At 44.9% G+C, this 27,174-nt stretch overlaps 1 protein-coding gene across 4 annotated transcripts in view; it reads right to left on the bottom strand.

The window, feature by feature from the left end:
• The window catches only part of Bicdl1 (BICD family like cargo adaptor 1), an 87,814-nt gene that overhangs the window by 10,356 nt on the left and 50,284 nt on the right, over positions 1-27,174 (bottom strand). For 3 of the 4 annotated variants that reach the window (XR_009591505.1, XM_060382550.1, XM_021631780.2), the window contains exons 3-7: positions 16,070-16,186; positions 13,174-13,320; positions 6,772-6,951; positions 5,768-5,986; positions 4,329-4,472 (exon numbers count right to left, since the gene is read on the bottom strand). Coding sequence is in view for 3 of the 4 variants with exons in the window: in XM_060382550.1 (XP_060238533.1) it covers positions 4,329-4,472; positions 5,768-5,986; positions 6,772-6,951; positions 13,174-13,320; positions 16,070-16,186 (807 nt within the window). In the remaining variant the exon portion in view is untranslated. The remainder of the gene's footprint in view (positions 1-4,328; positions 4,473-5,767; positions 5,987-6,771; positions 6,952-13,173; positions 13,321-16,069; positions 16,187-27,174) is intronic. The other variant, XM_021631781.2, reaches the window with a different exon arrangement.

The raw sequence follows: 27,174 nt of genomic DNA, 5'->3' as shown, positions 1-27,174 counted from the left end.
AGATCAAAGGAGTGTGGCTTCTGGCCAGCTGAGTAAGGGGCAGACAGGTGAAACCACATGCTGGGCATGATACTGGGCAAGACCAACCAACACCTAACATGCGCCAAATAAAACTCCAGGAAATTTTTCCACTGTGGCCTAGAAACCTAAGAAGCTAGAGCCCAACAGCCAGCTTCTTCAGAAGGGTTATAGAACCATCACACACCAAATATGAGGTTCCTATATGATGCAGGGCCCACCACACCGCTCTGTGGTTGAGGGCTCTTGCCATTCTTCACTAAGGCTGGATGCGATGGCTATCAGAAGAGTAGTTCTGTCTTGTCTGCACAGGCACGGAACTTACGCCCCACCATCTACTATCACCTTCTAATAAGACAGGCACCCTCACAATTAAACAGCATTAGAGAGCCCACCCTGAAGCCAGGCAAGCTTGCTCTTTCCTTCACCCATCATTTGAGTCTGTGCTAGGAACTTGAGGGGAAAAAGCTGAGTGGTAACTTGCGCTAGTTACTGTTGGGTTTGTGAGCTGCCTGATTGGAAAACAAGATAGGAATGTAGTCAGCATGAGAAGGTGGGGCCACAGGGTGCTCCCAGAAGGAGATCAAAACAGCACTAGGGAGGAAGTGAAACCCGCTCTGCAACTGAAGGTGAGCAGGGTGGAGGCTGAGCAGGCAGGAGGGAGGGGCCTCCAGACAGAGGGCAAGCTGAACTGACCACATCGGGGAGCGTGCACAGCTACCCTGGGATTGCTCAAGCTCACCTTTGCTAGTGCAGAGGAGGCGAGAGGGAGTTGAGACAAGGGGCTGGCAGAATGCAGAAGCACACAGTGGCCAGGACTTAGAACTTCTATGTCTTGATACGGAAGCTGCCCATGACTCACAGGAGGTACCCTGTTTTCAAGCCACATACAGAAAAACTGCCACCACGGGAAGGTGGCTGGGCTAGGAAGCACAGACAAATGGCTGAGTAATATGCAAAGCTAGCTGTGAAAAAAGGTAGGTCTGAAAGGGCAGTGGTCAGGAGGATGAATACAGAGCATACCAAGGGGTGTCCTGGATAGTTTCTGTCAATTATCCAGGAAGAAGGAACCTCCACTGGGTAAATGCGGTCATCAGATTGGCCTGTAGGCATGTCTATGGGGGCACTTTTCTTGATTAATGAGCGTTCATCAAGGGCCCAGTCCACTGTGAACAGTACCACTTGTGCAAGCAGTCCTGGGTTCTAGAAAGAAGCAGCCTGAGTGAGCTAGGGGGAGCACTAAGCAGCACTCCTCTGTGGCCTCCGCTTCAGGCCCTGCCTTGGCTTCCCTCAGTGATGGACTATGACTGGGATTTGTGAGCCAAATGAGCATTCTATTACGACAACAGAAAGCCAACCGGAACACCGAGTATTTATGAAAGCCGGGCCTGAGCACGTGCCTGATCTCATGCTCCCCTGAATACCTCCCATGAACCATTCACAGAAAAGGCTGTCCAGTTGCTCCTATTGCCTAGGCTGCCAACCTGAGCAGGGGCAGGGGAACCTCATGGATGCCTGCTTTTTTTAAAAATGTTTTAGACTTTTGTGAATGAGTGTTTTGCCTGCATGTATGTATGTATGTGTACCATTCATGTGCCAGGTGCCTACAGAGATCAGGACAGAGTGTCAGGTCCCTGGAACTGGAGTTATGGAGAGCTGTGAGCTGCCATGAGGGTGATGGAAACTGAACCTGGGTCCTCTTCAAGAGCAACAAGTACTCTGAACTGCTGAGCCCTCTCTCCAGCTCCTGGGTGCTTGTCTACAATTAATCCTGAAGACACACTCCATCTGCTGGTGACTGCTTTGTACTCACCAATGCCACGGGGGATGCTAAGAAGAGAGGACACAGAAGTGGTGGGTGACAGGCAAGTCTTCATGCTGGTTACAGAAGTTGCCTCAAACAGATAATTTGCACTTTTACTTAAAAGTCTGGTTAGTTTCTGAGGCCGTAGCGTGCAGCATACCCACACTGACTTCTCGTCCAGTTAAAGAACACTCCCAAGTGGGGAAGTAATGGGTATACAGGCTGGATGACTGACTAGATGAGGCTCAACCTTTGACCTTGCTGTTCCTGCAATTTCAGTCCCCAGCTAGCCTTGTCTGTGCCCTTCCACCAAAGAGCACGGTTCCAACTGCCCCCAACACTGTTAGAGACCCTAGAATGCAGGGTTCCACACAGCTATCACACGTGCTCAGGGGGTAGGCTCAGTGCCAGGCATATAGTGGTCACACGGCAGATGGTGAACCAACCCTGCATGAGAATTATCAAGCCCTCAGTGTTGGCTGCTATTTTGATAGTCACCCTGGGCTAAGCCTGGACCCCAAACCCCTACCTTGAGTGTCACATGAGTGGATGCAGATGTGGCTGAGTTTTGTTTTTTTTTTTCCTCTGAGTATTTTGGAAAAAGAGGTCCAATTCTACACGCCACATGGGATATGAGTGGGGTTTAGGGAACTCTCTGAGAGGAAGCTCACAGGAAACTGGCCTAAACCAGTTATCAACTGAACTTGTTTTTGTTTGTTTTGCTTTTTTCAAGACAGGTTTTCTCTGTTTTTCTAGCTGTCCTGTACTGACTTTGTAGACCAGGTTGGCCTTGAACTCACAAAGATCTGTCTGCATCTAGAGAGCTATGATTAAAGGCAACCAACTGACCGCCTAAGGCAACTTACTTAGCAGAGATGGCTTCTTAAAGTTCCATACCAAACTGTGGGCAGCCTATACTAAAGCTGTAGTTCTCAATGAAATCGTGGCCTCTGGGGAGTTTTTAACTCTGATAAGCAAAAAGCCCAAAGTAAACAAATTTTCGTTTCTGTTTGTTTTTTTGAGACAGGGTTTGTCTGGGTAGCCTTGGCTACTGGTCTTGAACTCAAAGAAATCCTCCTGCCTCTGCCTCCTCAGAGTGCTGAGATTACATGTGCCACCAAGACCGGCTCCGAAGTAAAATTTTTAAAAATTTATCAAAACACGAATAAGCAAGCACTTATTTAAGTCGGGAGCACTAAAATATGCTTTGGAGGCTGAGGCATGAGGATCTATTGAGCCCCAAAGTTCAAGACTAGGAAACACAATACAGCGAGACTCCATTTCCAAACCAATCAACCAACCAATACAAATTTTAATCTAAACAACATTTTCCCCTCTTGGTTTATTTGAGACAGGTGTCTAGCCTAGGCTGCCATGAACTCGAGATGTACCTAAGGGTGACCTTGATTTCCTAATCCCCCTGCCTTCACCTCCCAAGCATTCTGTCTACATGCATGTGCCACCAAGCTGTGTGCCCCCAACTCCAAAGAACTTCTAAACAATATTTTCTTTTCTTTCTTTTCCTTTTGAGAGTGCTGAAGATTGAACCCAGGGCTTTGCAGTTGCTAATCAAGTTCTCTATCACTGAGCTATATCCCTCTAGAGAGCTGGATCCACTGTCTTGTATTTACTCTTCCATTTTAGAGATCTGTCCTGAAGTCTGACACTCTCTGAGGGTCTTAGAGTTCATGCAGGAGCATGCCTTGGGCTACCCAGGCCACGGCCCAGTATCTAGCTAGGAGCAATTCTCAGCTATGACTTCACAAGCTTGTAGTTTGGCCTCTCATGGTCAGAGCAGTGATGGCTGTACGTGGCCTCCCTATATTTTTCCTAAAGGACAGTATAAGAGACAAGGGTTTATAAGGAAGGTTTCTTAGGTGTAAGCAATGTTTACCAAGGTGAAAGCTGGGTACATACAGAAGGGAGCTAAGTGGGACTGTTTGCACGTGCTCCCCAAGTTGTCACCCCTGCACCCAATTCTGGACAAGAGGAAGCTTGTCCCAGGGGAGGTCTCAAAGCTTCTTTCCGGGTGGAGCATCTCACACCTTTAACATTTTCCAGATCAGAATATCAATGTCTGTTAGTGCCCACAGACAGATGGAGCCGTGACCCAACAAGAAAGGAACAGTAAGGGTGACAGTTCCCAAGTTCTCGAGAGCTGAGAACAGGCTCCCAGAGGTGATGAAGTGGACAACCTGTAAAGACCAACCGTCCTTGACAGCTCCCGGCCTGTGAGCTGTGGCTTTCATTGGTCACCACCACTAGTCTGCCTGACTTCTAGCTCTGTGGACACACCACTGCAGGACACCAAGACAGAAGCAGCTGTTCTTGTCTCTGCCAATCTCACAGAATGAGGACGGTTCTTTCTCTTGAAGACACCCAGTTCCTCAACTTTGGGTCAGAGTCCCCCGAGGATGTGATGAAGGAGAAAGAGTGCATCTCACAAAACCGGGAGCACGTAAGGGACTTGTGCGCACACTCTGCACTATGAAATGGGGGTGCTCACCTGACTGTGGAGTTGTTGCAGCTCTTCTAGGCTCTGCCTCAGTTTACCCCTCTCTCCCTCCATGAGCTCCCTCAGGGCTCTTGAGTCCTCACTGGTCTGCCTTATTTGTTCTTCTAAGGACTCATCATCCATTCGCCGGGTGCCCTGACAGAGAAAGGTAAGCCAGTAGGAAGGGAAGAGTGAGCAACGGTTAGTGAGGAGAGAAATGGAGGCAGACATTAATACACAGAGAGAGTAGAAAAATGATGAGGAATGAAGGAAGGTCAGAGAGGATGAGACAAGTGCAGGGAAGTAGGGGCTAGGGAGAGAGATTCCCACTTTTAATTTTACCCTATAAAGGTTCATTTGTATTTCAAGCTTTGGAGAAGCAGCTGTGTATGTGATGAATGGCACATACCACTGACAGCTTCCTCATCTCACAATGACTTTGGCCTCCTCCCCCCCATCTACAAATCCACCCAGGCTGGTCAGACAGAAACATCCGTCTGTCATCTTACCACCTCTAATGTAACAGAGAGCAGTATCTACCGTGTGGGAGGGTGAAATGAGAGAGAAGTCTGGGAGAAACCATGACACTGTAGAAACGTCAGTCTGCCCTGGTGCCAAAACAGTATCTCTTCCCCACACGAGGCCTTGCCTGGGATTCTCACAGCCCTGTTCGCCTCAACCTCCTGTGCTGAGATTTTCCTGGAAAGAAGCCCTAAGTTTTTGTTTTGTTTTTTCTCTTTCTTTTCTATTTGGTTTTCTGAGGCATAGTCTCTCTGGTTATCCCTGACTGCCCTGAAACTCCCTAATAGAGCAGGCTGGCCTCAAACTCACAAAGATAATCCTGCTAGGCCTCTAGAGTGCTGGGATGAAAGTCATGAACCATCATGCCCTACAAACCTTACTTTTTAAATTTTGCCCACTCACAGTCATCTTTTCATCAGGACCAATACAGAAGAGCAAGTTGGGAGTCTTACCTAGATACAGTTTCTCTAGTCAATGTTCCTTAGCAAAATCTTCCAACTCAAGGCCATCAGTGCCCTATGCATAACTATATGGAGAAAAGGACTATGCCATGGGTACAGTGATTCCCAACCTACGCATCACAACCCCTTTGGCAAATCTCTAGCTCCAAAAATGTTTACATTACGGTTCATAACAGTAGTAAAATTACTGTTATGAAATAGCAACAAAATAACTTTACGGTTGGGGTCACCATACCGTGAGGAACTCTATAAGGGGTCACAGCATTAGGAGAGCCAAGAACCACTGCCATGGTATTTGTAGGAAGGGCACCATGGAGCGCGACTTCCTGGTTCCTGGTACTCGATTCTCTCTAACTCATGGCTCAGGACGCTGCCACAAGCTATGAGGGAGGCTTCAGCTCAGGCTTCCTCTGCCCTCTGCACTGAGCAGCCACTGTACATTGGCCAGACCCAGTCGTTGGCCCTCACCGTAGGCTCCATGCCATCCACAATGCTCTGGATCAGCCTCTTGAGATCGTTGAGGGCAGTGCGCAGGCTGCCAGCAGGCACGTCCTTGGCGGAGGAGGTTTCTGAGGACTCATCCATGGAGGAGTCTGTGGACACGGCTGAGTCGGCGCTGTCACTTCCTCGAAGGTGTGAGCAGAGATAGCGAACCTGGCAGTAGGCTTCCCAGAGCTGTAGTCTTAGCTGTGCCACAAAGTGTTACTTGTCATTACAGACTCTACAGAGGACTTGGTTATTTAGTATTTCAACCAAAATACAGATACCTGAAATCTGCTTTTAGGAGCAAAGGTTTCATTTTTGTTTTTTTAAAACATATTTTAGGAAATAATACTTAGGTTGGACCAAGTACATCTTAAACTTTCAATTCTTTATTTTCCCCCGAGACAGGGTTTCTCTGTGTAGTCTTATCTGTCCTAAAACTTGCTCTATAGATCAGGCTGGCCCCGAACTCACAGAGATCTGCCTGCTTCTACCTCTCAAGTGCTGAGATTAAACGTGTGCATTACCACCTCCAGACACAATTCTTTTTGAGATTACTATGTAACCCTGGATAGCCTGCAACCTGCCCTGCCCTGACTGTTCCGCCTCAGTCTTCTTGTGCTCATTCATGACCAGCTATTTTCCCTATTCTCTCACCCTCTTAATTAACCAATCTGCCATGTAAAGTACTTTGACATACATAATTAGCTGCACTGGTTGGAAGGAGTGAGTAGGGAAGGCACACAGAGACAAATGGCAAAGGAGGGATGGACTGCAGGTGTTCAAGGGCTATGTGTTACCTCAGAGGCCCGAGGGAGACTGAGCAGGACATGCGTTCTGGCTGTTCTGTTCAAGGTTTTAGTGGCTATGCAGTGAGTGGGTCACTGCTCTGGCCTGTGGCCACAGGCTCATGCAGGCTCATGCCTTTTGCTGGGTGGCAGTACAGTGTTTTAGAGCAGAGAACCCCGGGGCCCCTTCTCCTGCCAGACCTGCTCTCTCTCCTGCTCCAGCTCCTCGGCCTCCATGCTCTGCTCGATCTCTGACAGCAGGGATGTGCTGGTAGCAGCAGAACTCTGCAGGCTCCTCTCCTCTGTGAGCTCCTCCACTTTGACCTGCAGCTGCCGGTAGGACATTCGTACCTCCTGGAGCTCCAGCTGGCTTTGGTGCAGCTGTGGGGAAGAGAGCGAAGGCTGGGCAGCTTATCCCAATCACAGCAAGTGGTGCCCAGGACCTGACCCTGCTGCTAGACTTGCCACCAACTCACAGAAAAGCAGAAGCAGGAGGAACATGTATCAGCTTGTATGGGGGACATAGTCGGCAGGACCCAGCTCTGGAAACTAGACAGAATAAACAACTCCAATTCTACCCCTTCAGTAACCTCAGGGGGAAGGTTAATGGAGAACCCAGTGATTCAAAAGACCCAAGGGGTTGGTGTGGCGGCACTCGCCTCTAGTCCAAATACTTGGGAGTAGAGGCAGGAAGGTCCTGAATTCGGGACCAGCTTGGTTAAAGAGAGACACTGTCTCAACAGCAATAACAACAAAACCAAGCAAGAGTCTCAAGATATGAACAAATCAACTAAGGGCGAGAGACTTCTAGTTTGTATCTTGGTTTAAAAAAAAAAAAAATTAGGCTGGGCCTAGTGGTGCACGCCTTTAATCCTAGCACTTGGCAGGCAGGCGGATCTCTGTGAGCTGCAGGCCAGCCTGGTCTACAAAGTGAGCTCCAGGACAGCCAGGGCTATATGATGAGACCATGTCTCGGGTGGGGAGGGGGAAACTATGGCATTGTGAAGTAATGGATAATTTAACTATTGCAGATTTGGGTATTTTTTAAATTCCTTTCCTTCTCTTCTTCTGATAGAGCCTCTCTATGTAATCCAGGGTGGCCTCAAAATTGGAATCTTGCTTCAGCCTCTGAAATGCTAGCAACTTTGGGTTACTGTCCTTGGGAACCACCTGTTTTTTGAGGTAGGGCTCCCACTGGTTTGGGGGCTTGAGGATTAGGCTGGCTGCCAGTGCGCTCCAGAGATCTGCCTGACTCTGGCCCCCTTTGCCAGGATTTCAAGAGTGTAGCAAGAGGGGTGGAACTCATGTCCTCATGCTTTAGAGTCGGGCGATGGCATAGTTGGTGCTGAGGCTTTCTAAAACCCTTCACAGTAGAACACTAATACCCCACAGCAGATAAGGTACCACAGTCACTACAATAACAGAAAAAACATCAAACCCTGACAAGGATGTGGACAGAGTCCTCACTCCTGACGGGAGCTGAAAGCGTACACTTAGTGAAGTCCCTAGCAGTTTCCTCTTCTTAAAAAATTTAAAATTTATCATGCATTAATTATGTGTGTGCAGGAAAATGGATATACACTTGCCACGGCACACATGTGGGGTCAGAGCTTTTAATTGACTCACCTTACCAGCCCGCCTTAGCAGTTTTTTGTATGAAGTTAAACATTAACTCTCCAGTGGTTAAGCAATTCCATTCTGAAGCGTACACTCCCAGTGAAACGAGAGGTTCAGTAGGAGATGCTGTCTCAGTCAATAAAGCTTGACCCAGTGGTTAAGAGCACTGACTGCTCTTCCAGCAGACCCAGGGTTGACTCCCAGCACCCACATGGTGGCTCACAACTGTGTTCAGGCCCAAACCACAGAATCTGATGCCCTCTTCTGGAGCCCAGGGTACCATTATGCATATGGTGCACAGACACACATGTAGGCACAACACCCATCCACACAAAAGTTAAAAAATAATTATTAAAAAGAAGGAGACAGAGTGGGGCGGGTTCTGGATCAGCAGATGAAAGTGCATGCCATGCAAGGCTAACAGATGTTTCCCAGAACCCGCAGTGGCGGAGGAGAAACCACCTCCAGAAAGTTGTCCTCGAAGCTCTGTACCACATGGGCTCTCACACTCACACACATAATAAGTAAATGAATTAAGAGGGAAAGAGATTAAGGAGACTCCCAATACCAACTTAAGGCAGCCACATGTGCACACATGCATCCACGTGTCTACATATTCATGTGCACACACACACTTTTTTTTTTGTTAAACATTTATTTTTTTTTTTATACAACATTCTACCTGTATGTGTGCTTACACACCAGAAGAAAGCACCAGATCTCATGGTTGTGAGCCACCATGTGGTTATTGGGAATTAACTTAGCACCTCTGGGAGAGCAGCCAGTGTTCTTAACCTCTGAGCCATCTCCCCAGCCCCACGTTTTCTGACTAGAGGTTAGTGAGAGTAAAGAACTTCCTGGGATTTAAGCTTATTCTTTTATAAAATGGTCTTTCTGAAGCCATCCCGTTTCGTTAAAAAGAACAATCCGCCGGGTGTGGTGGAACACACACCTACTTCCCACACTCAGGCCGGCCTTAGTTAACACAGCCAGGGCTGGGCTGGGAACACAGTGCAGTGCTGGAGTGCCCCTGAATGCCAAGGTTCCAGCCCAGCACTGAGGGGTGGAGGGTGCTCTCTTCATGCTTTCCTCTAAGGAGCTGTGTCTCCTGCAGCGGCAGGGGCTGTGGGTGGGTGGCAGCAACTCAGAGCTCTGCTTCTCATGCTTCAGAGACTGTAGGTGCCTGGAGCCTGACGTTCAGCCCATCGCTGCCAGGAGACGCTGGCTAGTGGCCTGAATGAGCCCTAACTAGAAAGGGCTGGAGCCCAGCTGCCCACAGGATGACAAGAACTGGCCAGCTACTCTGCCTAGTCCCTGATCAGCAACTCCTGCTGGTACAGTGGGAACTCCTCCAGCCCCAGTTTTGGAAAAACTTGGAAGGAAAGAAAAACAAAACATAACAAAATAGGGTTATAGGGAATAAAGAGACATTCCTAGGAAGCATTTGGCACAGTTACAAGCAGCATATTAAGTGGCAAATTGTTTTACAATTATTCTCTAGGAAACTCCACATACATCTCAGCAGGAGAAGTTCCCACAGTTAAATACAAGTTCTCACACACTGGACACAATTAGTTCAATTAATCATGCACACTCAAAGGTATTTAATTAACTGTAACAGCAAGAGAACAAAAGGCCAGGAGGTGCCTCATTCCTTGTTCAGTGACTGATCCACCACCTGGACAGATGTGCAGAAAACCCAAATCAAACCATGGCAGAGCCTGGTAACTATAGGAATCCTGTAAAGTAAGAAATAGTATCTAGATGGGAATGGTTGCACATGCCTTTAATCCCAGCACTCAGAAAACAGAGGTAGGTGGATCTCTTGAGTTCAAGGCCAGCCTACAGAACAAATTCCAGGACAGCCAGGGATACAGAGAGGAACTCTGTCTCAAAAAACCAGAAAAGAAAAAAAAAAAAAAAAAGGCATCTTTGTATAAGAAGACAACAATGTATTTCTATGAGTGGAGAAGGATGAGATGAACAGTGTAGTAAGTTTCAGCTCACTGTACTAAGGAGCGGAAGTGAGGACATTCTCCCCTCCTGACTCAGAAGGGACTAAGATGGTACCTGGTGGTACCTGGTTGGCTTCCCTGCACATGATCAGTCAGAATCAGAGCAAAGTCTTCTCCCCAAGACAGTGAGTGGGGGCCTGCTCTGTGCACTTCCGTAAGGGGCTAAGTGCCCCTTAAAAGGACAACTACTTTCTTCACTGAGTATCAGAGCAAAGTATTTTACTCCATTTAGCAAAGTCAAACACATGCCTGCAGCTCCAGCACCTGAAGAGGCAAACACAGGAGGACTAACGAGAGCCAAGGCCAGCTCTGGCCTACCTATCAAGTTCCAGGCCAGCCAGGCCTAACATCAGACCCCGTCTCAAACAAAACCAAAACAAACAAAAAAGTTTAGTAAAATGTTTGCTATGAAGTGAGTACACCCTGAGTTTTAATCCCTCTTATAAGGCCTTAAAACAAAAACAAAAATTCACAGCTCAATTTGATCAGAAGCTTAAAAGTCTGTTTTGGAGTGGGAGAAATGGCTCAGTAGGCAAAGGCTCTCACCACCAAGCCTGATGACCTGTGTTTGATCCCAGAGATCCAAGGTAAGAACTGACTCAGAAAACTTCTTCTCTGACCTCCAGATGTACACTGTGGCATGTGCACCTACACAAAACACACACACACACACACACACACACACACACACACACACACACACACACAAAAATGTAAAAAAGGTTTCTACAGCAGGACCCAGTCACACAGTGAAGCAGATCAAAGGGGCTCCCCTGCTGATGGAGGCCTTTGCCTTTACTGCTCAGCCTCCTACCCCTCCCTTCTCTGAGGATTTCAAATCCAGGGATTAAACACATTCCAAGGCCACTGACTCAACACCTTACAGATCTGGGTTAGGACTGTGCAAGCGTGACTTGGGGCAGCTGGATTCTTTTTTCCTCTGTCAGCTGAGGCCATTTTGGTGACAGGCTTTCTGGAGGACACTAGTAAGTAATGACAACTTAAAGAGATTTTACATAAACAGAGGCACAGACAGGAACACTTACACAGGTAGGAGGATCATATACAATATGACCCTCCAGAATGGTAGGAGTGTCCTGATCTGCAGGGGCCCTGTATAAGTGTGGCCCAGCTGGCAGGCGTGACCTCAGGCTCCTGATGCTACATTACACGCAGTCCGCCTTCACCAGGTAGCACCTGATGATCCACACTGGTCCTGGCTTTGCCCTCCATTTCCAGGTCTCTGGTTAGCCAGTGGAAATAATTTTCATTTGCAAATTCACGACTTAAGCTGAAAGTTTCTTTTTGGCAAGGGCTATTTCTTTTCCTTTTCTTCTCTTCATCCTACCTCAGTTAGACAGGATGCTCCATGGGGATCCAAGAGCTGGTCTAATGTGGACTTACAAGTGCAAATGAGCAACAGGCAAACCAGCTGTAGTGGAGTGTGGGAGGTTTCTAGTCTCCATTCTGTCAAGGACTTGGTATTTGACTTTGGATAGGTGGTTTGTTTTCTGAAGGCTTTAGAAGAACAGGAAAGCTCTCCATTTACAGGAAAGTGACCTGTAACACACTCACCATTATCGACCTTGAAAGATGAACAAAGTCCTCTCCATCTCAAAACCTGAAGTGAGGCTTTAGAACCAGCATCATTTTCTCTGCCCACGACCCCCTACCACCTTTTCTGTGGTCCTGCAGATAGAAACTAGGGTCTATGCTTGCTGGCCAACCCCCAGAGTTACAGCCCAGGCCCATTTTCTAGACAGCCCTACTATATGGAAAGTTATTAGTTGAAAAAATAAAAATCACAGAGGGGGAAAAAAAAACTGCTAAATGTCCCTCAAAGAAGCAAACTGCTTTGGTGGCAGCTGTTTAGGACGGTGCTGCTTGTTACTGGACTTCAGACTCAGAAGGTTTTCCTTCTATTATTTGAGACAACTTCTATACAGCCTAGCATGGCCTGCAACTTGCCATATAGCCCAGGCTAACTCTGAACTTCAATTCCTCCTGACTCAGCCCTCCAAGTACCAAGTATCACAGGAATGTACCACCATGCCCAGCTTCAGTTAAATAGTTATCCCATATCAGAACTTCTAAACAGCTTCCCTCTGAATCCAGTGGGGCCTCTGTGGCCTGGTCTTTCGGTAGACTCACCTGGTATTCAAGTATTACCTGCTCAACTGCTGCTTCCCACAAATGACACCAACACAACTCACTGTACTCTCCCACCACACTCAGAGGGAAATAATGTTCTCTACTCTCTAAAACCAGGCCAGCCCAGCAAAGCACCCTGAGAACAGATGATATCCCCTATTTCTGGGGGAGACTTGGAGATTATTTTTCTGTTTTGGAGGTTATTTCTTTCAAGTATGAGCTTGGATTTTCAGCTGAGGCCTAGCAGTGGTTTCCAAATAAGGGCAAACATAATTAAGAAGCGGTTTGCCTTAAGGAGGTTAGAAAATACCAGTTAGGTTCACAAAGGGGCCTAACAACAGGCTGTTTCCTGACAGCAAGCAGAAGCTGAGTATGCTTGCTGGGTTCTGTGGGAAGGCTCTTGGTTTCTGCTCTGCGCCAGCCAACGAAATCCCTGTGCTGGGCGGCAGCAGCAGCAGCAGAGAGCACTGAAAGGTGAGAACAGAGATCCACGGGCTCCCTTTGAAGTCTTCCAGCAGATTTCACAAATGCTAGGTAGGAGGTCAGGAGTCTGAATGCTCTGGCATCAATAGCCCAGAAAGAGCTGTGTGACACTGCTCCAGGGACCAGTGGCTCATAACACACAGAAGGGGTGATCTGAGGACAACGTACTTACCCACCTATAGGCATGGTAGGGTCCCCGGGGGAACTACAAGACCCATGTGGAGATCTCAGGGTCACCTACTTGGTCACCAGCAGTGGTGCTGCCCTCACGACCTTTTTGGCTAAGCACTCCCACTGTCTGGCCCCAGCTCTATGCAATGGCATCTCTGCACAGTACCTGCAGGTCTTTGTCATGGCCCTGCCTTTCTAGGATCAGCACCCGGTCCTGGAGCTCCTCCACAGTCCCTTGAAGAAGGTCATTCTCCTCTAATGTGGCGCTGAGCTGGTGCTCCAGCTCCCGCTTCCGATCCGACAGCATCTTGATCTGAAAAGACGGAGAAGCACAGGATGGTGTGGAGTTCTATCTGGCTGAGCGTGGGAGGAGGGACTAGCCCCAAACGTGAAGGTTACGTGTCTCTGGGTATGGTGGCCAGAAACTTGGGGCTCATCTTGGAGAACAGAGCTGTGTAACCCTGGGCTGAAGCTAAATGCCCTCCCTTTAGTAAGATGTTCGGGAAGGGGTAGGCGTTCCGCCCAGCAGGAAGCCAGAATGTGGGCTGCCAGGCGGAGGAAGGATAGTTGGTACTCTGTAAATTCCAGAGATAAGTCAGAGAAGGCCCCACCTTGCCTGTGCTCTGCCCGGCCTGGAGAGCAGCACCTGATCTGCCAACTCAAGTCACAAGCACCAGGAAGTTTCCTAACCATTCCTGTGTTCTTGCAAGCAGGCACTCTGCCTCCTCTCCCCACTGCTGACTGCCCTGGTGCTACTATCCCAGCTCAGACCCAGAGCCCTGGCTAACGAGATGCTAGCAGGGTACAGAAGGTAGAGTGTCTACATCAGCCCTGGACAGAATGAGGCAGTGACCTCACGGTTAACTTGTAGTCTGTGGGAAAAGGCAACCTTCACTCTATGGAAAAGGCTAAACCTTTTACACATTTAAGTCGGTGTCAAGACACATGTACAGTCTGTCTGCTCTCTCCAGTGTCAGGGGCAAAGCTGAGGAAAGAGATGTCCAATGTTTTCTGGTTTCCAGGTTTGCGGGGAGGAAGCTCAGTCAATGCTCAAGGCCAGAAATGCCTTATCCAGGGCACCACAATGCTCAGGGGCTCCAGAGAGTTCTCCCAAGTAGTCCTGGCTTTGAGGGAAGGGGTGGGGGCGGGGTGACTCTGGAGTCCTAAAGATCCTTGCTCCTCCCATCTATTATTTCCCCTGCCATAATGGTTTCTCATCCACCTGCATGCTTGTAAATACTCTCCTGCCATGGTCAAGATGTTTCTCTTCTCTGCAGTCTAGCCTGGGGAAAGTCTGAAGGCTCTTCCTTGAGTAAGTTCTGGGGACCAAACTCAGGACTTTCCTAGGGGAGAACTAAGTAAGTGCCTGTCTTGTTCCAGATCTTCTGGGCTTCACCTTGCCCTTTGCCTCCTGGCTGCTCCCACTCTGCATTAGAGTTTTGCTCAGGGCACAGGTCCTCCCTGGCCACCAATCAATCAGATAGGATGCTATCCTGGGGAAGTGAGGCATATGGCCTTTGTCCAAGAGATCAGGTATCTGTCCAAACAAAGAAATATTGTCTCCCAAGTGTGCACCTGGGTAAGAGACCAAAAGGAGCAGGCCCCTTTGCTGAATGGGCCCACTATTCCTCTCTCTGAAGTAGACTTACCCATGCAGAGGGGATTTTCACTCTAGTTCTTTTTCATTTAAGTGCCCTCTGACCTTTCAATTCTCCTTCCCATGGATCATCTTTGTTTCCCAGGTTTCCAGTAAAGTAATGAGGTAACATGAGTCTGATTCATAACTGGCTCCTGAGAAACACTTAAATTTCCAGGTTTTATGAAGTTACTTGTTTAAAATGAATGATTTCACAGCTTTGCCCTTCAAACAGCAGATGAAGGCCAGAGTTTGGCCTTAGGCTGCCAACTTCTTCACTCGATCCCTATCCACCCTAAAACCTGTGACCAAATCTGGCAAACGTTCCTGGGAAACTTGTTCCTGAGGGGCTAGAGAAAGTGAATAGGTGGAGCAAAGAGGAAGGCAGGCAACTTGAAGGAGCGAGCGCCTGGCAGGGCAGTTGAATGGCAAGTCATGCACACAAATGGTCACAGACAGGCATGCTAAGCCCCACTGGAGCATCTCTACTTACTTCAAGAACCTGCTGCTCAATATCAGTAGGAATTCCAAGGGAGAGGAGGAAAGAAGGGAGTTGGAGGCAGAAAAGAGAAGATATTGACAGACTTTAGGAAAAACATCCTCAGGTCACTTATGACTCGGGGAAGGTTTCTCGGGGCTGACCACAGCGGCTGATCCCTTCATCACAGAAGGGGGGGTTCCTTCTCTGTCTCTACATTGTTTCTCACAGTCTGACTAGCCCAGAGGGGGATGAAGGCCTTAGAGTGGATTAGATGGGAGTCTGCCCTGGGGGGAGCCCCCTTTCTGCTGGTGGGACTCCCGCTCCGTCTGCAGCACCCACGCCGCTCACAGTACTATTCCCCAAGCACCACACTCTTCTGCCCTGGTCTAGTTCAGGTCCTTGGTGCCACGGTCTGGCGTCACGTGTTATAGCACCGCCATGTTTCAGGTACCACACGAGATATTCTCATTATTAATTCTAACCAGCATCCTCCGCTGATATCCGTTTCTATAAAACACAAGTTTCTGTTACACTCTGTGGGGCTTTTGGTGGGTTAATAATGACAGTATTTTATACGATACCAGAAACATGGTGGTGCACTGAGCTAGACCTACAAGGCATAAAGAGGAGGATAATGTTTTTCCCCAGTTTCTGTGTGGGGCTAGCAAGGCTGTTTCTTGTAGAGATTATTCAGAAAAAAAAAAAAAAAAAGAAAGGTCATTCATGATTTCAAGTCCCTCAGCTATAATTCTCAACATCTTTATTTTTCCAGCAACAGGCTACCCACAGGAGCAAGGATCAAGTGTTCCCCATTTAAGTTCTCACAGAAATGTCTCTCTTTAGATGCTTCAGGCCTTTAGAGCAGGGGTTGACTCCCAAGCTCAGAGGGCTCTTTATCCACAAACCCAGTGCACAGTGTCAGGTGTGGCTACGCAGAAGCCTCACCTCAGCCTGAAGGCTCTCCAGCCGGATGATGTGCTGGTTGGTGGATGAGTTTTTCTCCCGGAAGTCTTCTCGGAGTGCGTGGACCTGCATGGAGAGCTGTCTTTCAACTTCGGATGCCTGCAAGAGAGAGATGTGTTCAGAGTGAATCAAAGGGAGTGTGCACAGGAAGTCTGTTGTGATTCTCGAGTGCCTCTTTTCACATCTGTCCCACAGAACTTTAGCGTGCGTGTTGGTTTCCAGTTGACCATAAATGACTGTCTTGGTCTGGGGCTACTTTACAGACCAGAGGAAACAGGTCCAGGAAAAAGTCAGCCTTCAAATGCCAGTTATTATCATTATCATCTCCACACGAGAAGCTCAGCAAACATCTACTAAATTAAGAAAGTCTCAGTATTTTACAATAGTAAAATGGCTATCCTACCTTCTGCCTGTCGTTTTGTTTGTTCTGAGACTGGTTTCACTTTGTGGCCTAGGCTGGGCTGAACTTGCAGCAATCCTCTTGTCTCAACTCTTAACTGCTGGGGTTATAGGTATGAGCTACCAAACCCTGCCACATCAGGAATTCCTTCATCACTCTCCTCCATTTCCTCTGCTATCATTAAAGAGATTATTTACCTTTGTCTATTTTGTATCACTTCTTCAACATGAACACTATTTAGAGTTTGTATATTATGTATATCATGTATATTATGGCTTTGAACATTACTTCTTAAGGACACTGTAGCCATTTACAATTCTGTAGGTACTCTTTGGGGCTGAGGTCCTCTTTCCTACCCTATTGATTTTCTAGTGTTACAAAAGGTCATTTGAAACAAAGTCTATTTGGTTATGCATGAACTCTCATGAGGGCCTGGTGCCACCATGGAGAGCCCAATACAGTGCCCTGTAGAGAGAAGAGCTACAGAGCAGAACAAGCGCACTTCTGTGGTCTCTCTGAAGCCACCGTAGCTGAGGAGGACTCATGGTTTCTTGGGAGCGATAAAGATGCACTGGAATAATTAGGACTTGTTTTCAGAGAAGGTGGGATGGTGATATGCTTGAGATGTCTGTCTAGCTATTCAGTGAGGCTATCTCCATAAAGAGCTTATCTTCAACAGCTCTATTCAATTCAAGAAGTATGTGATCAATCGTCTATCTTTGTTACTGTTTTTGGCCAAATTCACTATGTATTGCCTCACTGGACTAGAGAACCACATAGAAATCATAACCTATTTCTGTTAAAAAAAAAAAATTCTTTTGAGCCAGGCTGACCTCTATCTTACAATCCTCTTCTTGAGTGCTGGGATTACAGGTGTGTGTCATACTGCCTGGCTCTATACTTTTACCTTTAAATAATGAATCACAAAACACCAATCAGTATCAATCTAAACCACACATCATCCAAACCATACATCTTCTCCTTTATAATTTAAATTTAGTTTTACTTACTGCTAGCTTATTTTAGGTTTCTTCATCACTATAAAACACGTAGCCACCACTTTTACCTGAAAATCACAACAGCAACATTTACCAAGTGCTTACTCTATGCAAGCACTGAGGCAGTACCTCTCCCTGTGTGCTCCAGTTTCTTAAGGAGGAATACACGGAGGGAATAAAGTAAAGGAGCCTGACCCAGAACTCAGGGAGTGACAGCACCAGGAAATAAATTCTGGCTTACCTCAGATAGGAACTACAATCCTGCCAACCTAGAGTCTGAAACAGCTTTTCCTGTTTCTACTTCTCACACGAGCAAGCCTTTTTTGTTGTTGTTTGTTTTTTAATGCTAAGAGGTTTTTATTTGGTACTCTTGAAATTTCTTACAATGGAATGGAGGGCCCACCATTAAAACTCTCACATACCACAGTTTGACTGCTTGTTGTGAATTCTTTGAACTTGGAGTTTAAAACATTTACGTTTTTAACAAGTATTATACAGAACATAAAATATTGGGCTCTTTATAGCATCCTCATGTGTGTTTATCACTGTGCTCTGCACACATTCATACCCCATTACCTTCCCTCGTTCCCTTCCCTCCCCCCAGTGGTTCCCTCTGTTTTCATGCCATACGTACACAATATTTAGATCCAGGCTCTCTTCTTCCTCTCTCACCCATTTGGATTTGTAAAGCCCTGAGTAACTCAGGTAAGGATGATTCCTAGCATCATTTCCTTGACACAACTCACAAAAGGAAGTAAAAAAAAAAAAAATGCACCTAAGCTTAGCAGGAAGCACCTTGACTTGCTCAACGATCAATCTAGCCTCCCCATTCTCTTCTTTGTCAGAGACAGAATCAAGTTCAGACCTTTAGATCTGACTAAAAGAATGAACTTCAGCTATTTCTACATGTACATAATAATCTCTTAAGTATATACACACACTCTCTCTGATGCTCCAAATGTTTTCTGATCAAAGTATCAGGAAGCACCATGAAAGCCTTAGCTGCACAGTGTGTTGTGAGCATCTGGGAGGCAGGATAACATCAGGTTCTCTAGAGAGCGCCACTTTGACTCCAAGATGACAGACAGTACCATGGAAAAAGTGGAGTCAACAGCCAGGATCAGCTTTTCTTTCTTTTCATATCATGCCCATAAATTTAATCTGTGTTTCTTTTCTACATTATAAACATAGTCAACTGGGCATGGTGATGAATGCCTGTGATCCCAGCACTCAAGAGGCTGAAACAGGAGAATCATCTTCAGTTTGAAGCCAGAGTGGGCTGTACAGGGAGACTCTGTGTCAAGAATAAATAAGTAAGTAAGTAAATAATTAAATAAATAATTAAAACCCAAATTCGAAATACATTCTTCTTTTACATGTTCTCACGATAAGGGCAGTTCTGAAGAAACATCTCTTTCTCTACCTCTAATTCAGGACACTGCACAATAGTAAGAGACCCTTCCAAAGATCAGCTGTCTTTATATTTATTTTATGTAGGTTTTTGTTGTTGTTTTATATTTTTATACAGGGCTTACTATGTATTCCTAACTGATACGAAACTTTAACTATATAGACCAGACTGGCCTCAAACTCAGAGAAATCCAGCCACCTCTACTTTCTGAGTGCTGGGACCAAAGACATTTACTACCACAACCTGCCAAATACCTTTTTAAGAAAACAACAAAACAGGCACTCAGAACATCATGTATGTTACAGAACCCTGACATGTATTGTGGTGCTCTGAATGAGAATGGCCTCCATAGGTTCATATATTTGAATGTTTGGTCCCCAGTTTGTGGAACTGTTTAGGAAGGACCAGTAGGTATGATCTTGTTGGAGGAGGGGTGGCATGAAGTGTAGGGTTTGAAGTTTCAAAAGCCCTCACCAGGTCCAGATCCCCTCTCTCTGCCTTGTGTTTGTGGGTCAGGCCTAAACTTTCAGCACCAAACCTGCCTGCCTGCTTGCCTGCTGCTGTGCCCCTGCCATGAACTTTCACCCTCTGGAACTGTGAGCCCCAAATTAAATGTTTTCTTTTTATAAGTTGTCTTGTGTTCTTTGAGATCAGAACAAGCAAGGATGTTCACCTCCACCACTCTTAAAGTATTAGATATGTTAGCCAGAGTAACAAGAAAAATATGCAGCAAATAAGAAAAGAGGTCAACTTATGCCTGTTTTCAGAAAGAGATTGTCATACACAGAAAAACCTAAAGACTTCACCAAATTACTCTTAGTACTATTAAATTCAGTACGCTTATAGGATACAAAATCAATATATAAAAATCAAGTTTTTAATAAAACACTAATGAAATTTCTGAGAAAGAAATTAAGCAATCCTGCTCACAACATAATGAAAAAAAGTACCTAGGAATAAATTTAAGCAATAAAGTAGATGATCTCCAAAACAAAAATTATAAAATACTGATAAAAGAACTAAAAAAAGATATATACATCCATCCATACGTACACGTACATACAAGCACACACACCAAGTTCATGGGTGGCTTGGATAAATACTGTTAAGATGTTTATACTACTCAAAGTAATCTACTGATTCAATGTAATTTCTACCAAAATACCATTGCATTTTTTCATAAAAAACAAACTCCTAAAATTTGTATGACATCCAAAAAGATGTATGGAACCAGCAATCCTGGGGGTGCAGATTACAATGCTGGAGACAATATAGTAAGTACTTGAATTTAAAACATACCCAGAGGGCATGGGCTGCCTTCTTATGTCCAGACTGGCAGAAGAAAGGTCACATGGGCCAAAGGAAAAAAAATACAGAAAAGAATACAGAATCGTTTTGACAAAGAAAAAAGCAATATAAACTGGGAAAAAAAAAAAGCTTAAAAAAAAAAAAAGAAAAAACAAAAAACCAAAACTGGACAGGTATATGTACAGCACAGAAACTAGAGCTTTATCTCCCACACATAAAAACTAATTCAAACAGATCAAAGATTTAAGTGTAAAATCTCAAAGTTAAAACAATTTCAAGTTCTTAGTCTGCAAAGATTTTTTTTTAATATGATCCCCAAAGCACAGGCAATAAAAGCACAAAATAAAAAATGGGATTATATCAACCAAAGCAAGCTTTTACACAACAAAGGTAATAATCAGGAGTGGAAAGACAATCTACAGAATGGGAAGAAATATCTGCAAACTATTAATCTGAGAAGAGATTAATATCCAGAATATAGAACAACTCAGCATAAAGAATGATTTTTGAAAATGGCAGCTGACACAATTCTCAACAGGAGGCATAGAAAATGTCAAATAAGCACACAAAAAAATGGTCATCGTCACTAATCATACTAGGGACACAACCTTGGTTAGAATGGCTGTCGTCAAAAAGAAAAAGAGGTACCCCATATGTACCCCCTGCCATCTGCACACACACAGGCTGGCCTCCTCTAACCTGAACTGGCTGTGCTTGGTAAGTCCCTCCTCCCCACACCCATCCACTGCAGCTGCCATCTCTACACCCACAGGCCTGGCTCCAGCCTACAGCTTTGCCTGGCTCAGGTCCAACCAAGCAGTTCACAGACCAGCTTTACCTGGCCTGGCTCCAGTTGCACAGCTTCTGCATTGGGCTACCCCAAGGCAGTCTAGTATAAGACACACAGCCAAGTGACAGGGTTTCTGTGTGTAGCCTTGGCTGTCCTGGACTCGCTTTGTAGACCAGGCTGTTCTTGAACTCATAGCAGTCCGCCTGCTGGGACTAAAGGTGTGCTCTACCATGCCTGGCTCAGGCCGATTTCTAAAAGGAAATCTCAAAAGCCAGAAGAGCCTGGAACTCCAGCTTCTGAAAGACCACCAACCTCCACTAGTACCCAGCATTATCTGCCACATTAAAAGGAGATAGACAAACTTTCCATGACCCAACCAGCTAAGAGAACTCAGCCCAGCACACCAACACTACACAGAATATTGGAAGCAATATTTCAGACTGAAGCATGGCCAAAAAAAAAAAAACTGTAAGAAGAAAAAATAAATCAAGCTATAACTAAAGAAACATAAAAAAAAATACAACTAAAAACACAAACAGAAAAAACACAACAAAATGACTGCAATCAACATCTCTCAATTATAACTTTAAATAGTAATAGCATCAATTCTCTAATCAAAACACAGAGTGGCTGAATGGAGTAACCCATGTTTCTGTTGTCTATAAGAAACTCAGCTTTAAATATCAGTACTACTAAAAAGTAAAAAATAAAAAAGTGGGGAAAAGTACTGCAATCAAATGAAATCAGGAGCACGCAGACATCAATATCCTACAATCTGACAAAATAGACCTTAAACTAAAACTGATCAGAAGAAAAAAAGATTTCTGATGAAGGCAACAGTTAACAAGACGACATTTGTGGTGGTTTGGATGAGAATGGCTTCTACAGGCTCATGTTTAAGTATCTGGTCTCTAGCTGAACTGTTTGGGAAGGATGAGGAGGTGTGGCCTTGTTAGAGGAGGTGAGTCACTGGGGCAGGCTTTAAGGTTTCCAAAGACTCACATCATCCCCAATGTGCCTTCTGCCCCCTGTCAGTTGGACATGTGAACTCTCGGCTGTTCCTGCCACCACACTTTCACGCTTCCATCACGAATTCTAACCCTCTGGAACCATACATCCAATCCAACGTTTTCTTGTATAAGTTACCTTGATCATGGGGTTTTTTCACACCAATACAAAACTAACTAATACAACATTACTATCAAGTGCTACTGCAGCCAATTTCATGAAAAGTATGCTACTGGAATTAAAGGCACAGACTGACATCAATCCATTAACACTAGGTTATTTCAATATTCCACTTCCTCCAAAAGATAGGTCATCTGAACAAAAGTAGAGAAATGTCAAAATTAAGTGATGTTACACATGAAATGGACTTAACAGGTGTCCACAGAGTGTTTCACCCAAACACCAAAGACCAGACTTGATCAGCACTCCAAGGAAGCTTCTCTAAAATAACAAAACAATCTCTAAGTTGGGTGGACATGGGGGCACACATCAGATTTCTATGAGTTCAAGTATAGCCTGGTCTACATACCAAGTTCCAGGGCAGCCTGGGCTATGTAGAGAGACTCTTGTGTCAAAAATATCTAACAATAATGCAATAAAATATACATAAAAACTCCAATAAGTGCACAAAGCTGTAGAGATTAAATAACTCATTACTGAAAAAAAAAATCAAGAAAGAAAATATTCTTGGAGCTAAATGAAAATTAAAACAAAACACAACAAAACTGCTGGGATACATTATAGGCAGTCCTATGAGGAAATTTTATAGTTCTAAGTGCCTATATTAAAAAATTAGAAAAAGCACAAATAAATGACTTAATGATAAAGCTCAAGAATCTGGAAAAGCAACAAAACAACCCCAAATCTAGTAAATAGCAAGAAATAATAAAAATCAGAGCAGAAATTAATGAACTACATACTGGAAATAATGCAAAGAATCAATGAATCTAAAGGCTGGTTCTCTGAGAATATAAACAAGATTGACAGACTATTAGCCTAACTAACCAAGATAAGAGATGAGCCCCCCACTCCCACCCCAAATCAGAACCACACGAGATCCTGGATAGTCAAAGCAATCCTGAGCAAAAACTATACTGCCAGAGAAAGATATTCAGATTATAAGGGAATATTTTAAAAACAGGAATTCCAAATATGGGCATTGTTGTGGAAGTTTTGGTTTATGATATGTAAACATGTTTTTGTTTTAATCCCAGGTGTGGGATATAGGCCTGATTCAGACTGTGCAGAGCAGTAAACTATCTGCCTCAAGTGGGCTCTGAGAGGGGCTCTTTCCTAGCTGAAGATAGTTTAATGCTGAGGAACCTTGAGAGGGAATAAAGGCCAGAGCCCAGAGAGTGTTGAGGGGGCTCTGAGAAAGAAGAGAGCTGCTGGTGCTTCCCCCCTGCGCTGGTTGCTGTTGATACACCCTGATGAGAAGCTGGAGATCTGCTGAAAGGAGGAATGGACTTGCCCCAAGAAACTGGAGGATCCTAACCAGCAGCAGGAAGTAGCTAACGAGAACTTTGCCCCATCTCCTCACTAACCCTTTTTCTCTCCTACCTGGTGTTGGGGTGTTGGAAGGGATTGGAATGGAAAAGAGAAGAGCCATAAGAAACCAAAACTGATTTAAAAAGTACACCTAAAGAGCATAGTATAAGTAGCATACACCTTTAATCCCAGCGTTAGAGAGGCAGGCAGATCTCTTTGACTTTGAGGCCAGCTGGTTTCCACAAGGACTTCCAGCCAGTCAGGGATACACAATCAGACCTTGTTTTAAAAACAAACAAACAAAGAAACCCCCCCACCAAAAACAACCCATGTATTCCACCAAGTTGGAATAATCTAAAAAACAAAAACAAAAAACTAAATTCTAGATTCATCCAAACCACTATAGGTAAACAAACCAAGGATGGCAGCAATCTAAAAAGACCCAGAAAAAGTGAGGGGATTCAACCGGTAAGAAAAAGCCTTCCAACTCAAACAAGCCCAGGCCGGGATGGACCCACTGCAGAATTCTACTGACTTTCAAAACTACAGTCAATCCTTCTTACAGTAATCAAACAAACAGAAACCGCAGGTACACTCTCAAACCTCTTCTATGATGCCAGTACTGAACTAATTATAAAGTGAAGTAAAGACATAAGAAAAAAAAAAAAAAAGGCTTACAGACCAATATCCCTGGTGAACATGCATCAAAAATCCTCAATAAAATGTTTGCACATCAGTATAGGCATATACAAAAAGGATTATTTACCAAGACCAAGTTGGCTTTATCCTAGAAAGGCTGGGATGGTTTAACATATCCAAGTCAATAAATGTAATAACTCAAAAAAAATACTTCAAGACAAAAATCACATTATTAAGAGGCAGAAAAGTCCTTAACGTCATGATAAAGACCTAGAAAGTGTCGGAATGGAAGGAGCATAGCTCAACGTAATAAACAGGACAAACCCATAGCAACACTACCTGAAATGGAGAAAAACTTGAAATAGACCCATTAAAACCAGAATGAGGCAGGAATGTCCACTCTCCCCACTACTGTCCAACACAGTGCTCAAGGCACTAACTGGAGCAAGAGAAGAAAATTAGAGAAAGATGCATAAGAAAAGAAAAAAATCAAAGCATTCCTATTTGCAGATGATAGACATAAAAGATCCCAAAATTTCCATCAGAAAGCTTATAGAAATGATCAACAATTTCAGCAAAGTGGCAGGATCAGCCACTTTGGCATAGTCAGCTTTTCCATAGAAAATATAAAATAGACCATGCTCATACTCCCATTCACAACATCCTAGAAGAAAATAAAATATTTAGGAGTAACTCTAACCAAGAAGGCGAAGGAACTTTACAATGAAAACTTTAAATCTCGAAAGATTGAGATAGATACTAGAAAATGGAAAGGCCTCCCATGCTCATGGATTGGTAGAATATTATGAAAATGATCTTTCTACCAAAAGCTAGTTACATACTTAAACTAATCCCATCATGTAATGGAAGTTTTGGTTTCTTTAAAAACTTGGTTATATTATGTAAATCTGTTTTTGTTTTAATCCCAAGTATGAGATTTTAGTTCAGGCTTTAGTTTGTCCAGAGCTGATAATTGCCTCCTGCAGGGCATGGTATTTGCCAGCTGGTGACAGCCTCCCTCGTGCAGCATGGAGAGGAGCATGGTCTAGGACTCTGAGGGATATACAAGAGCCCAGAAATAGAAAGGTGGCAGCTTGGAGAGACCAGAGATGGACAGTGCAGCAGCTTGGAGACTGCTTGCTGTGCTTCCTATTGACAGAGACTGGTGTAGCCCCAAAAGAACCTATCTACCCCAAATAGCTGGGAGAAGTAAAGGGGTCTGCAGCCCCTCTCCACACTAACCTTCTCTCTCTTACCTAGGGTTAAAGGGTTGGTGGAAGGGAGGTAGAGACTTAATCTCCTGTAACCATGTGATAAGGAATGTTACCTAAGTATCCCTGATTGGCTAAGTAAAGATGCTGAAGCCTATGACTGGGTAGAAGAGAGGGAGGCGGAGTTTCAGGTGCCTGGCTTGTGGTTGAGAGAGGAAAGGGAAGGGAGAAAAGGTAGAGGGGCAGGAGAAGTAAAAGGAGTGGAGAAAGCTGGGGAGAAGGAAGTCGCTGTGAAGCAAAATGGATGTGAGCACATAGCTGTAAGGAGACCTGAGGGGGCAGAAGCTGGCAAGTGATTGGCTTTTATGTGTGTTTTAAAGGTACTAGTATTAGAACAGCTCAGAGTCTGGCCAGCACAGTGTTTACAACTTAATAATAAATCACAGCCTCTGTGTGTTAGTCATTGGAAGACTAGCTGGTTAAAGAAACCGTTGTAATAATTTCCTGCATTAATTAATTTAGAAAGAATAATTTACCTTTTTATACCTATCGCCTTAAACAACAATTAACTCTAAGTGGATCAAAGTGAAACTTCAATGTGAAACCTGCAATACTGAAATTGCTAGAAGAAAATACAGGCAGTCCTCTACAGCAGCAGACGGATGATGGCTGGAACAGCAACTGGGACTTCACACATCAAAAGCAAGAGGCAGAGAGCACAGTGGGAACAGTGTGAGTCTTCTGAAACCTCAAAGTGCCCACAAGTGACACGCCTCCTCCAACAAGACTACACTTCCTATCCTATCTCAAGAGTTCTAGCAACTGAGACCAAGTATTCAAACATACCAGTTTATGGGAGCCACTGTCATCCAAGCCACCACCACAACTTGTCCCTAATAAAGCTACAGTGGCACACATCTCAGCAGTAACCAACAGCTATCTAACTGAACTTAAGGTCTGCTCCACAGGAGGGGGATCAGACCTGGTCCTGGAAACCAGGGCTTGTGAAGTCACGGTTCTTAGAGGAGAACTGTCACTTTTCTAAACCAGCGTAATTCATGACTGCATTCTAAATGCTTGCCCTTTCACCCATAGATACATATAGTTCCCACCCCTCATCAAAGAAACTCATCAACAGAGACTGTTGCAGAGAACAACTGATCACCGGTGCCAAGCCCCAACGGATACATTTACAGCACAACTGCTACACCTAAGACTCAGGGAACAAAGAATGGATGTAAGACTGTTAAGAGCCAGAGGACCAGGAAATCCATCGTGAGCTTGTGTCTAGATGTGACGGGGAAGCCTCACCCACAACACTGCAGCACTATGGTCACCTAAAAAAGACCTAACAGGACAACAGCATTAGACGTGCTAGTGTAGGAGGAATCCCACGAGACCCCACCCCTCAACAAAGAACTAAAGGCAACTAAGGAATGCTGAGAACAGAGAAACTAGTCTTCTCCAGGGATGAGCCCCTGAATTGTTCATCCAACATCAAGTGGTCAGCCCTGTAACCCTATACGCACGAATAGTAAATGGACTCAGCAGGTTGCATCTGTATGCATGTGACTGTAACAATAACAGAAAAAGAGGTAGTCAGGCAGGGACACATGGGAGGAATTGGAAGAAAGGGAAAGAATGAAATTATGTAAATACATTTTAATTCAAAATTTTAAAAAATACTTAAAGTTAAAAAAAAAGACAAAAGATCGCTAGGCGTGGTTTACACCTGTTAATACCAACACTTGGGAGGATCTAGAGTTTGAGGTCATCTTGGTCTCCACATATCAAGTTCCAATCCAGCCTAAGGCTACAAAGTGAGATGCTATCT

The sequence above is a fragment of the Meriones unguiculatus genome, chromosome 4, assembly GCF_030254825.1.
Source record: "Meriones unguiculatus strain TT.TT164.6M chromosome 4, Bangor_MerUng_6.1, whole genome shotgun sequence".
NCBI classification, from domain to species: Eukaryota; Metazoa; Chordata; class Mammalia; order Rodentia; family Muridae; genus Meriones; species Meriones unguiculatus.
This window is presented reverse-complemented; position numbering and strand designations above follow the sequence as displayed.